This window comes from Bactrocera oleae, chromosome 6 (genome assembly GCF_042242935.1).
Source record: "Bactrocera oleae isolate idBacOlea1 chromosome 6, idBacOlea1, whole genome shotgun sequence".
Taxonomy (NCBI): domain Eukaryota; kingdom Metazoa; phylum Arthropoda; class Insecta; order Diptera; family Tephritidae; genus Bactrocera; species Bactrocera oleae.
Window position 1 is genome coordinate 6,642,726 of NC_091540.1, and position 14,484 is coordinate 6,657,209.

The window sequence follows — 14,484 nt, forward strand, 5'->3', positions numbered from 1 at the left end:
ACAATGTTGGGCAGGAAGGTCAATTTGCGTCTTGTTGTGGCAGGTTAACTAGTTTAGTTTGACTTTAGCATTACGTGCGCGCTCCTCAGTAGGATCGCCAGCAATTATCGGTTGACTTGACGTTGCCAGCCCTGACGAATTGTGTGGCGAATTTTTGGTTGGCAGCGAAAGAAATTCGCGGAAAATTGTTATGCGTTTTGTACGAGAAAATTTTTGCTCGTCCAAATTGTGTAAACCAGAAATTAAACAGATTTTATGGTTAGAATTTTAGAAATGCCTACTGGCATTCGAGTGAAATTGCAAATTTGGAAGGTTTTAGGTTTGAAAATTTTGAAATATATGGTAGTAGAAGCGGTTGAAGATTACCACTGTAGCTGATTGTGTTGAAAGCGTGACTGATATGGGTTCTAAATTTGTCACAAATGGCAACCAGATTTATAGAAAGAAAATTTTCGAACTATTCTCGCATAGCGGCGCGAAGTAGCGAACTGGCAACGAAATTTTTCTGTTCAAGAATACTTGAAGCTATTTTATGATAACTGAAAACGATAGACCGTATTAAGGCTTTATCATTAAAAAACACTTATCGAAAAGTGGGCAGAGTAACAAGAAAGGTGTGGTATTCAAATATGCTATATATATAACTATGTATCACCGCAAGTTCGTCTCGGAATACCGAAAATTCATAGGGTTTCTTCAGAGTAAAAGATAACAGCGATGTAAATTTAGAACTGAACGCCACAACTAAAAGACAATGTGGCACTAAATTTTTATTAAATTTTTTGTAAGTCTATAATTTTAATTCAGAGTGAAGACTTCAAGTATTCATCAAAATCAACTCGTTTTACAAGTTAAAGCAAACATTTCGAGATCGAAACCGCTTAATTTTTCGTCATATCTACATGGGAAATATTATACTTCGATAAGAATTTGGACAATATTAGCGAAAATTCTCGTTTTAGGGCTCAGCTTTCTTCAGTACAACCGCAGAACCTCAGTTCTTCAAAGCAAAGCTGACGAAGCGCGTGTAGACTTCATGCGGCTTCGAAAAGATGACGCTGTAGCAAACACGTCGGATCTTATAGATGGATATGTAATCAATATTTTACATAGCTACACAGCCATTATGGATGATTTTTGTAGAAATAAGCAGGTTGGGAGACCAAGAGCATTCAATGTGTTTGCTTCAGACGTCTACTTAGTTATTTTTTTCGCGGACAAAAGTTTCGTGACGCAACAAATTCAACCTAACCAAAGAAAAATTGTAACCTAACCTCAAATATAGCTTGATCAATACTTAAGCGTGAGTAAGTATACGCTTTTTTGAAGAACTCTCAATATCCCTAAAGCAATTTTTATTCAAATCGAAACTTGTGGCAACCTTTCAAGAGACTTGAGGGCGCTTGACTTGAAATATATTACATACTTCGGCTGATATGAAAATGAGCACTTAAATTAAATGCTCATCCAGTTACATAAAAACAAAAACATGTGCAGACACGTACAAGCCAACTTAGTGTGTTGCCAGCAAAGCAACGAACAGGTGAAGTCAACCGTTTTTATTTTTATTATTATTATTTTTTTTTTTTTTTTGAAAACTGCTTGGGGCAAGTGCATAATATTTGATAACCAACAGCTCGTTGGAAGTGAAAAAAAACCAAAAACCCGCAAGCGAGTCCAACTAACCGATATATGCGACAAGAGTGTGTATTGTGTGTGGCTGTGTGCAAGTGCAAACCATTTAAGCGACTTATCGCATGCTGATGCCTTGTTTTAGATAAACTGAAAATTTCGAGGAAAATATGTTTTACACTAAAAAGATGCAACAACAAACCCAATGATAGTGCGTTTGTGTGTGTGTGTCTTTTAGGGATCTTACACTTACATACTTGCATGTGTATATGGATGTATACTTATAGGGCCGGTCATGCATGTCTTTGCAAAAGTATGCACTTTCAAATATAATATTGGCGGATGACCGTAACAAATGCATTCCGTTATGGTAACTGGGAAATGGGTGAAAAGTCAGAGCAGCAGCAGGAGAAAGGCTGGCTGAAACGATTGAAAGATGCGGCAAATTGTTTGAGTTTTAATTTTTTGGCGAAAAGTCAATATGCATTTAAATATATTTTTCTATTTAACTTTAAGTGGCACATGCACAACAGTTTATGGTGAAGATATTTGAGGAGCGTCTGCGACAAAGACCGTATAATTTTTCTGCGAAATCTTGTTTCGTTCAATGATGAATTTTAATATTTTATTTATTTTTTTTTTATCTGCTACTTTTATTTTTGTTACTACCTTTTAATACTCGTTAGTCTTTTGCTTACCACTAACTAACAAACTATTAAAGTTAAGTTATAAAAAAAAGACAGCAAGTTCAACGACTTAGGCTTTGTTGATTCTAGGTATTTAGTGTTTTTACTATAATTTCAATAATTGACAGTTAGCTTATATGTATATGGTATATATATACCTATATCCAAAATCAGAAAGATTAAATCAAATTACTATTTGGACTTCATAAGCTAAATTTACAGTAGCACTTAGCTTACATGAGGGAAAACAAATACACAAAATTAGCAACAAATTAAATAATTATAGTAATAATAGAGTAAGCATAACTGCAGGAAATATTGACCGATTCCTAATTTTTTGTTTTCTAGTAGCACCTTGACTGCAAAATACCATATACAAGTATGTATGTTTTTATAAAAAAGTAATGGAAATTTCTTAATAAGTGGTAAAAATTTTAAAATAATAAATTAAAAAATTTAATTAAAATTTTTTTTTTAATATTCTTATAATCAATGAGTGCATAACTTATATATGAGTTTAAAAAAGATTAGTTTAGAATTTTTACAGTTTTTTGTATGCTAAATACATTTGGTACTCATTCATTTGTCAACGCTTAGATGGTTTTGCTTTTGATAGCCAGCTGTTTTTATTGGTTTGAAGAAAAGCTGTTTCTTAAGAAAACTGATATTATTTCAGTTAATAAAAATACCAAATCTGTAAAATATTAAGCCAATACTTTGTTTTTGTGTATCATATAAATTTTATATATTTTAGTGGCCTTCTCTGATCAAAATAGTCAACAAATAATTCTAACTTGGAAAGAGATATGATGTTGTTTCAATACAAATATTTATGAGTTGAAATCTTTCTGAATTATTTTTTATGATTTTAATTTTATGTTACTTGTAATTAAAAAAATTGAAATATTAGCTGATAAATACAAAAAATGTTTATTTGTATTATTTTTGCTACAACAATTTAAAATATTTTAAGAAACGAACTCAGATCCCTTTTTTGCATGAATTTTTTTTTTTAGTAATGTTCGAAGTTTTAGTTATTTATTCTAGCATTATCTAGAACTCGGCTTGCCTAATTAGGAGTTTCGCAGTTCGCACTAGATGAAGTATCAAAATTAGATATCAAGTTAGATATCGCTCCTAAAGTTCACAAAATGCGTTGACGTCCTGTATGACGAATACTTCACCTCAAATTAAACTGAAGCTCTATATGGCATTACTAAGGACCAGTAGCTCTATGTATGGCGTATATAAAACCTAACCTACCTATTTAATTTCCTCATAGTTTAATATTTTCCTCCAAAAACCTTTACAATGAATTATAAACCAAAAAAAATAAATATGTTTATTATATTCCTGTTAAAAAAATGTTTTGTTGCTACTAAAACGTTTGTTTACTTAAACGAAATAAAAATATTAGTTTAAATTTCTGAAAAATTTATTTTCTAAAAATTTATTTAAACAATGTTTTTTTATTTAACTAATAAATTTTTAACTAAATTTTAAAAATGTTTCGTTCCTTTTAAAAAATAATTTTTTTTAAATCAGTATTTAATTTTTTTTAAAGCAGAATTTTTTTAAGTTTAAAATTTATTTATATTAATTGTTTGTTAAAAAAATCTATTGTTTCATCTAAAAATATTTTCCTTTTTTAATTTTCTTCTAAAAAAGTTTATTTGCTTAAACAAAAAAAATTTATTTATTATTACTGATACATTTTTTTTTTAATTTAAAAAACATTTCGTTTATTCTAAAAACTATATTTTTTCCAAATTTAACTGTCTAATATTACTTTTTTAAACCAGTATAAAGTTTTTATTAATTAACTGAAAAAAGTGGTTTTGTTTCTTTTAAAAATGTTTTTCTTTTTTGAATTTAACACTTTTTTTGAGTTACATAATTTTTCTGAACAATATTGTCTTTCAGAGAGTTTTTTAATTTTATTTTAAGCTGAAAAAAAAACTTTTCTTAATAATACCTTCTTAAAAAAGTTAAAATAAAAGAGTTTTCATATTCTTTTGATATTTCGTTTTTTATTTTCAATACTATAAAATGGCTTATATTTATTATATTTACAAAAATACAATATTTTTTATTTATATTTTTAAATTATTACAGCCTAGTTTTTAGTTTACAAAGTTAAGCGCTCTTAACTGTCATTTGCTTTATTGTTATTACCAATTTATTTGTCTATACAAAAATTGCCGCTTACTAAAGTAATCAGTCAGTCAACATTCGTTTCGGAGGATGCTCGCTTGTTGTCGGAAATACAACGTATACACACATAAACTTTGTTTTACTTTAAATGCCTAAGGCTGAGTGCGCATGCAAGCCACAGGCGCTGCGCACTAAGCAATAGACAAACATAGCTTTATTGTCTTATATAATATTATTTTATTGCATCTAACTGTGCACAGCTTACATTTCTACCTCACAGTCTGTTGGTTGTTGTATTTATTGTTGTGGTTTATTATTTATTATATAATATGGCCTGCAGCGTTGGCTTTTCCCTTACAAAACACAACACATACATACATACTTATATGCATATAAAGATTTATATGCTACATATGAATGCTGTTATGCGTGTATGTATGTATTTTGCTTTAGAGGAAAAGCTTTCGCCGCTTAAGTACGCCTAAGAATTTGTGTTGTGGAAGCTGAAGTAGCAGGAAAAAGGTGTTAGCAGTGGTAGAAAATATTTGCGTTTTGCTTTTGTTCTCGCTATTTGCTTACAATTTTATTACAACTGAGACTAAATAATATTTACAATTTAACAGTACATAGTGTTGGCGCAAATGCAACGCCGTGCTTTTCAGGCGGACGGTTTTACATGTTCAATGCTCGATTACTTCGAATATTTACAGTAGTGTTAATGACTTTTGGTTACAAAATTTTTGTTTTATTTTTTTCAAATTATTTTTACCATTATTTTGTATAGTTTTGCTTATATTTTTTACATTAAAATATTTTCTACATTTTTTCGTTTTAAAATTAAATTAAATTGTAGGACGTAGTATGCTGGTTTGCTTAAAAGCTAAGCGGTTTCACACCATTTTTTTTCTTAGAACTAATAGTAGTTGCTGCTTCTTCTTTTGTTTGTCGTATTTTACAATTTAAATATGCCTATATAATATTTTTATTTCTTTACATACATATCACAAGGTTTTTGTTGCTACAAACTAAACTTATAATATAAGATATTCAAATTAATTTATCAACTAAAACTATTTTTTAAATTATTTATAACAATAAATGCAATTATTTTGCTGTTGATGAGGTGAGTGCAATGTGTGAACGGGTGATAATGCTGTTTTACATAAAAAATATGGAATGCATTGTGTTTATTCGTATTTTTTTTTGTGGTGAAATGATTAAAATTATTACAAAAATAAAAAAAAGTACTTCAGAATTTTAAATGTGACTTTCACGCAACATTAGAAAGCTTTCATACATTTCTTTTTATGAAATTTTTCTAAAAGATAGCTAGCTGGTGGCTGATTTACGATTTATTGGTAGTTAGAGCTTTCACGACAAGCTTAAACGCTTTTGACAGCTTTTCTAAGTATTCTGGCGCTTTCACTTGAATTTAAGAAGGTTTTCATTCAGTTTTGAAGAGCATTTAAACAGTTTTAGCGTAACTTTTGTGGTGAAATTACATAAATTATTACAAAAAGAATAAAAAAAAATATTTCAGACTTTTAAATCTGACTTTTATGTAAAACTGTAGAGCTTTTATTAAATTTTTAAAACGAAATTTATGCTAACAGTTAGTGTGCGCTTTTTCTAAGAGCATATATGTATGTAAGTTTTTTGGCAGCTTTTTTTTTCTGGAGCTTTCAATCAAATTTAGAAAGTGTTTATTTTTAATAATTCTAGTATACTGTAGCGTTTACGCAAATTTGGTAAAGCTTTCATTCAATTGGCTTGTTATTCTGGAGCTTTACTCAAACTTAGCAAAGCTTACTTAAACTTTTCCCATTACTTTAGAGCTTTCACTCTAATTTAGCAAAGCTTTCACACAATAATGCCTGTATTGAAGCTGAGTGCTAAAAAAATAGTAAAATCCTATAATTTTTATTCTTGCTGTCATTCAGTTTTTTAGTAAATTACTGCTATTTTCTAAAACATGTAATAATGCCCTGCAGTTGTTTCGCTTTCGTGCACTTCATGCCTCAGTCGCATTTGTGCATGACGCGTTGAGCGGACCTTAAGCCACAAAAAGCAACAAGGTATGAAATTATTATATAATCATGCAACTATATAAACGCCAGTCAGCAATGCGCTTGACGCGCAGTTTGTCATTCCGTCATAGGATCGGTCGTCGGTTAGTGAGCCAATAACCGATATATGCCAGTCACATTTGTTTTGCCCGCTACCCATCAACAACGTATCGATCAGTCGCTTTGACGCGCTCTACGTTTGACTTATTGTCGTTGCGTCGTACCCTGTAGAGTTTTGTTTAGTAACTGTTTTGGCTTGTTTTTAACTCACTAAACATACGCTCATACTGTATGTTTTTTTGTCTTTTCCCCTATTTGTTGCCAGTTCATTTGCCTTGTGGCACCTACTTTCGCCTTCTGCCCAGCCTGTGTACGTCTGCTTTACACTTTGCTTCATAAACTTATTCTTGGCCTCATCCCTACCTGATCTCCCAACAGCAAACTATAGCGTGGTATCAAGTGTTGTAGCTGAAGATGTAGCTGAAGTTGTAGCTGCTTGTCGCCGTGGATCGTCGATCGACCAAGTGCATGTCTGGCGATCCACTTGGCCGCTTCTTTTACTACCTAAGCAACTCTGCGCCGCTTTTGTGTCGTCATTCATTTGCAGCTGGCTGTCTGTTGGCCTGTCTACTGTCTAAGCGACCAACTGACGATCGGACGCGTGAGTTTGCTCGTTTGATCTTCGACGCTCTCTATCTGTCTCTCTCGAACATTTTATCGATCGCCTAACTTGTCTACCATTTCAGCATTGTTTCGTAGTTATTTTGTGTGTGTCCGTTTTGTTACCGTTTGTTGTTGTTGTTTTTCTTTTTACTTTATTATGCCATTCTCTGTAACCGGCCACAGTCGTCTGCACGGTTTTTATGTAGTCAACTTGGTTTGTGCGTCCACTTAATTTCTTGGTCTGGCTTTTGCTCGTATTTCTCTTATTACTTATAGCCGCAATTTTGCATTGAACTTTTCTGTTCGCTGTTTAGTTGTTGTTAGTGTTTTTTATTTTATTTTTTCTGTGCCTTTTTATGATTGTTGCATGCAACATCAATTTTCTGTAGCGCTTTGGCGCACAGGAAACTCATAATGGCCAGTGAGTAGGAAAAACAACTTGATATAAAACAACAACAACAACTAAAGCACACTGCTTTGCAATGTAAAACGTGCATAATGAACAACAACAACAATGCCACTAACAACTACTATGCATAACATTCACAATCATCGCATTACGTATCGACGTTGAGTGCTGCAACTTGTTTGTGGAAACATTGCCATGGCCAACATAATATTAATGCGGTTAGCTTGTTTTACCGATTTGTTGTTGTAGCGGTCTTGCAAAATATATGCGCAATTTTGTTAGCGCTTCGGTTCTTCGTTTCGGTTTTTGGACCTTTTTTTTGTTTTTGTAAGCGTTTTTGAACTTTTTGCCTCGTTACTTCAATGCAACTTACAATTGTTGCGTTTTTTTGGTTGAAGTAAAGCGTCCGAAATGCGAGCAAACAAGCTGCTATAAAATTTTTGTTGCGCTCAAGTGAAAAAGCTTGTGGAGGTAGTCGATTTGAATGGGTTTTTAATTGGGCAGCGAGGTTCAAGGCGCCAGTTAACGAAATTAACGCAAATGAAACAAGCAAAAAATTACAAAAACTTAGAAAAATATTGTTCGAAATTGAAAAATTTTAAATTTAATTTTAGTTAAAATATTGTATATTCATAATCTTGTAAAAAAAAACTTGCAACAAAAACAAAATAACTTTATACACAATTTAGTGCAATGAATACCAAAAATTCCAAACAAACATTCAAAAATACCGTTATTTTAGTCTAAAAAACTGTCGTTTGATTTAATCGCCTAGTCGCTAGCTGCGGTTCGCCGATCACGCAGTCAGCAGCGCAACAGGCGACAACTTTAACGTGACTAACTGCTTTCGTTGCAACATAATGCTCAAAAAAATCGACTAACAACAACAATAAAAAATGGCATGCAACGCTGCACACATACATACAAACAATAGCACAAAGCATAGCAAAAAACTATGTGCCAAAAGGCACGAAGTAAATGTTCAATGCCAAATCGAATTTCGACTATTGACGAGTGCTGCTTGGCTGTTTTTGCTTTTTTTCTTGCTTTTTCGTGTTAAATATAATAGCGATACGTTTGCGTTTGTAAAAAAAATAGATTTTCAATATGTATTTGTATGCATTTTTGTATTTTGTGCAAGTGTTGCATGCAGCGCTGCATTGTTTTCCTATTCACTGCCAAAAATACAGCCTTTCAACGCATACACACATAGCTGGTAACTTTTGTTTCGGCGATTTGTTTGACCTGAATTCAGAAAATGCCTACAAATCGCTGCTGAATGGAAATTTCAAAATGTGAAAGGCGAAAATGTAGACAGCAATGAAGTTGTATTCAGATGAGAGTAGAGGCATATTAGTGAATGTTATGAGCAAGTAATCGCGGTGGTAATATGTAAATATGACGATCGGCAAGATCCAGAGTTTAGCTGATAACCAGAAAAACTAAGCACAAATGATTTTGAACCGGCAACTAAGCTCGATATATATGAATAACTGATATTCGAAGAAGTGTTTGAACAAATTTATATGCAACGCTGTGGAAAAGTTGATGATCGCAACAAAACTTTAATTACGAAAACTTGCAGATCGCTAGCCAGCGCAAATTAATAAATTTCACACACCATTAGCAACACAGAGCTTCGTCCAGCCTAATGGAAGCACTCAGCGCAAACATTTTTGCGTCACTTTTAGCACACACCACCACCACACCCACTAAACCAACAGTGGTTTTACAAACACACACACACGCGCATTCACTTATACCTTGGACACCACTGCTACAGCTGCCAGCGCCTGAAGCGCACAACTCTTAGATATGCACGCCCATTGTACGACCGGAACTCTGCGAGCTACCACCCGCCGCCGATGACTGCGTCGTTATGCTGCGCGGACTGGGGCATGGCGGTGGCGGCAATTGCTGCTGTTGTATACTGCTAGGTGGCGCGCTTGCGCTTGCTGTTGTCGGCAGCAGCTGTTGTGACTGTTGTGACGGCAACGGCAATTGTGCGCATTGCATTGGCGCACCCATTAGCATGGCTGCTTGCTGGTGTTGTTGTTGCTGCGCAGCAGCCGTTGCGGCTGCCGAGTTGTTTCGATTGTGATTCTGTCGACTACCATTGATGTTGTGATGCATTTGTGAGCGGAAACTGGCATGTTGAAGCTGATGATGTTGCAACGCGGCTTGCGGATGCATGTGGTGCATGTGATGAGCGCCGGTTGACATATTGCCGCCAGCACCGCCACTACCGGCGCCTGCTGACAGCATGTGATGTTGATGGTGATGATGTGTGGGCGGCAACTGAGCGATGGGCATGTGCACGCCTACACCGGTGCAACCACCAACGCCAGCGTTGCGCATGCGGCGCTGATTGTTCGGCACGTCGGGTAAGGCGAAGCGCAGCTTTTCCCAGAACAGCTTGTCACCCCACTGCAGGTATGTGTTGGTTTTCAAATAGAGACGCAACTCCGGATCGATATCCTTTTGTGGCACCTCGCCGAGCACGATCAGTATGAGCCGACGTCGTCGATCACGCAACACAGATTGATGCGCCGATTTGAATTCGAAGCGACACCACTCGGATTTTATGAAATTCTCGGAAAGCACCATAATAGTGCGTCTTGAGGTATCGATAGCTTGCACAATGGCATCAGCCATATAACCGCCAACTGGAAAGTCGCGATGATGTAAACAGAGCTTATAGCGCGTGTCACCCTGTTCCAGCATAGGCGCCAGATCTTCGCAAACGAAAGCTTCATCTTTCGAGCTGTAGGAGATGAAGGCATCGAAGAGTTTTTCACGTTCATTCTTGTCAACATCGCGATTCGCATTGCAGAAGAGGCGTATGCCAAAACGTGAGTGACACCAGACGCGCATCTCCTGACGGAAGATGAACACGAGCAGCGTGCAGATAATCACGAAAACGAAGCTGGTCAGTATGGCTACCAGTATTGGTACATACTCATGCATCGGTGGCTGCGAGAGTATCATTTTCGTTGAGGTCATGTTGCCGTTAATGATCACATTATCGTTTGGATCCGCACCATTATAGTGGCCAGCGCCTAAGGGTGACTGATGCTGTGGCGCCTGTAGACCACCATTGCAGGCGACAAAGCGTGTTTGCGCATCCAGCAACGGATCGCCGCTCAAATAGATGGCATACTGCTCATTAGCCGGTTGTTGGTCGCTCTCTACACTATTGTTGTCAGTGGTTGTCGCATTGCTGCCGGCGAATAGTGCACAACGCAGCTTCACCTTATCCTGCACAGACTCACGCCGATTGACATAGTCGCGGAACTTATCGATAAACTCACAATTGCAAGACCACGGATTGCCAGCCAAATGCAACTCATTCAGATAGGAGGGCAAGAAGTTCCAAACAGCAAACTCGGTGATCGCATTGTGATCAAGTCGCAGTATTTTCAGGTGGTACAGGTGCGTGAAGGTCAATGTATCAATGCTAGCGATGGCATTATGTTGCAAATACAATTCCTGCAAATTGTCGAGACCCTGAAACTCATTACCGTTCAGTTGACGCAAACTATTGTGGTTTAACTGCAGCACTTCGAGCTCGAGGAGGCCATAAAATGTACGATTGTGCACAATTTCTATGCGCGAATGATTCAAATGCAGCACTTTTAGACGCTTGCGTCCAATAAATGCGTGGCTGGAGAGTTCACGGAAGTTATTGCCATCCAAATACAGTTGCGTGGCATCCATGGGTATATGCGAAGGCAGCGTGCGATCGTAGGCGGAACGCGAGCAGTCCACGACATTCGATGTCCACGATTGATCGTGATAACAGGCACAGCGATCGGGACACTCCATTTTGCAATCGCATGCGTAGAAGTCACAGCAGTGGCACAACGCAAAACAGTGCGCCTCGTATTTGCAGAGGAATTCATTCGATTTAGCCTCGATTAGTGGCACGTGCGTCTTACCGCGCGCATACGACAACTTACAGTAGATCTGATCGAGATCCATGAGTTTCGGTTGCGTGCGTGACTCGCTATTGACCTTCTGCAGCCAATCTAGATTGCAATCGCACTCGAATGGATTGTGACCAATGTAAAATTCGGGTATGTCCTTGTCGTCGGGTATGGGCGATAGGCGCAAAGCGTTCGGCTCCAGCGTGGTAAGCCGGTTGCGTATCAGATCGACGCGCGTCAGATTGGGTTTCTTAAAGAATGTATATGGTTGTATTTTGCTGATCAAATTATCGTTCAAGTATAAAACCTCAACGCTATTCGGTATCGAACTTGCTGTAATCTCACTCAACATATTTGAGCTGGCATCGAATGTGCTAAGGCTAAGCTCATTTTCGATTTCGAAATAGTTGCCCAGCTGCGTGATGCGATTAGCACGCACATCTAGCCACTGCAAACCGGTCGGTATGTGCGAGTAGTCGAACTTCTCCAAGCGATTATCCGAAATGTTAAGCCATACCAAATTTGGTAATTCGGTGAATAAGCCGTCGATGCTCTTCAAGTGATTGCCATCCAAACGTATGGCCTGCAGCTGTGTGTTGCGGTGTAGCGCGCCAGCCTCGATGCCTTTGATTTTATTGCCGGACAAATTTAGTATCTGCAGCGATGACATGCGATCGAAGACACCGCGCCGTATAAACTCAATGCTATTCTCTGTCAGACGCAAGCCATACAAATTGGCCATTGCCGAAACGCTGGTATTTTCGATATTCTTAATTTGATTTTCGCCAATGTCGAGTGTCTTAAGCAGCGGCACAGCGCTCAACGCATCCGGTATGGTCTTCAGCTTATTGCCATTCAAATGCAGATCTTGTATGCTTGAGCAATTGCGCAAAGCTTGCGTGTCTATTTTTGTAATGGCATTGTAGTCCAGACTCAGCACGAGTATGCCGTAGAGGCCGCGCAATGTGTGCGGTCCCAGCATCGATATGCGGTTATTGGACAAGATGAGCGTATGCAAGTTGGCGAGATCGGCGAATGCGCCATCTGGTATGTGATCGATGTAGTTCTCCTCGAGTTTTAAAATTTGCAACGAGCTGAGCGAACGAAATATGCTCGCCTCAAGCTTACTAATTTTATTCGCAGACAGATCGAGCAACACCAAACGCTTCAAGCCAACAAAAGTGGCGGCATTAACCCACTGTGAGTTTAGCTCATTCGCTGATAAGTCCAACACCAGCAAATCAGCCAGATCGCTGAAGAGCCCAGGCGCCAGCACATTAATACTGTTATTTTTCAAGTATATCTCCTTAACATATTTCGCCTCAGCGAAAAGTTCTGGCGGCAGTGAGGTCAAACGATTACCGGACAGATTGACAATTGAGAGTGAGACTAAACCCTCGAAAGCGCGATCAGCTATAAAATTCATGCCATTACGCGCTAAATTCAAATTACCCAGGCGTCCCAAACCGGAGAAGATCGCCGATGGCAGATTGGCAATCTTATTAGCGCTCAAATCGATGTGCGTCAGCGACGTGCCGCATATGCGTGACTTGCGTGAGCTCAACGCGGCGCTAAAGTGGAAATTGCCAATGTCTTGTATTTCATTATGCGAGATGTTGAGATGTGTCAACACCTTTAACGGGCACACCATGCCATCCGGTATGAGCCAGATATTATTCAAACTCAAATCCAAACGATCGAGTTGGCGAAATTCGCTAAAACTGCTGCTCGCTATATCCAGCGACATGGTTGACCAGTCACCGTTATGCGTGCGTATGGTGAGATTACGCAAATCCTGCAAACCACGAAATGAACCTTCCGTAATATTGCCGAGTTTGCAGTACTCGATAGTCAGCGCGCGCAGCTCGACCAACGAACGAAAGGAGTCCGGACTGAGACTGCTCTGGAAGAAGAGCGCATCATTGCACTCCAGCCGTAGACGTATCGTATTCTGTGGCTGTATAACGCTGAAGTTGGTGTTCTCCAGCTCGGAGTTGATGGTGCGCAGATGACAAACGAGCGTGATGTCCGCTTCGCTGGTGCCGGACCAGCGGCACTCGTCGGGCGCTTGGTAGAGCACTGTTTTGCTAAGCGCTGCGCCGAGCACCGGTATGATGACGGTGATGAGTACGGAGAGTATGGTTTTGGAGATAAGTGTCATTTTTGTGGACATTGTGTTTTTGGAATTTTGCGTTGATTTTGGTTATTAAAGTGAATTTTGATATATATCAATTTTTTTTCTTAATAATTTTCGATTTTTCGAATTGTTGCGTGCTTCTTCGGTGATCTCTTGCTTTAACGCACAAACACGCACACACTAACCAAATATTAGAACACACACGCACACTTTACTAGGGTGTCGCTTATGTTTGTGGCGTAAAAAACGTTATTTCCTTAATTTGCGCATTTTAGGCGAAATTTAGGTGTTTATTTTGTTAAAAAAAAATTTTTTTTTTTTCAAATTCTGCACTAATTTCGTGCCACTACACACTTTTGCACTCTGCTCTGCATTATTGTTGTTTTTTGTTTTCATAAATTTTTTGTAAATTTTTTTATTTGAGAATTGTTTATTTTCTGTGCCGCGCAACCGGAAACCCGTAATCCAAGTGTTGTCTGTGCCGTACGAAACGAACTTGTAAGCGTTTAAATAAATTCGTTGAGTTGGTCGAATTTCATTTTTTGCCTTCGCCAACCTTGTTTATATAAATACTTAGAGTAGAGCCTATAGCCAGCACTTTGCACTTGAATTTAATTTTAAAAAATTTGTATACTTCGCTTATATGCTTGCTTGTGTAAGCACTTAACTATATGTAAATATATACACCGTTGTATATACATATATATAATTTTTATATTTTTTTCTATTTAGATATTTTGTAATCCAGCCGACGTGCACAGCAAAGATGTGCGATCGTCACGAACTCTACTCATAAACTGATTACTCAAAG

General features: G+C 37.5%; 1 protein-coding gene across 1 annotated transcript; it reads right to left on the bottom strand.

Annotated features, from left to right (window-relative positions):
* Positions 1 to 4,320: 4,320 nt before the first annotated feature.
* Positions 4,321 to 14,476, bottom strand: Tollo (Toll-like receptor Tollo). Its single transcript, XM_014244862.3, has one exon. It carries the CDS (start codon positions 13,707 to 13,709, stop codon positions 9,420 to 9,422), a length of 4,290 nt encoding a protein of 1,429 aa, XP_014100337.3. The 5' UTR covers positions 13,710 to 14,476; the 3' UTR covers positions 4,321 to 9,419.
* Between the last annotated feature and the right edge of the window lie 8 nt (positions 14,477 to 14,484).

Coding starts and splice junctions, on each gene's coding strand:
- Tollo (XM_014244862.3), bottom strand. CDS start 13,709: ATGTCCACAAAAATGACACTTATCTCCAAAACCATACTCTCCGTACTC.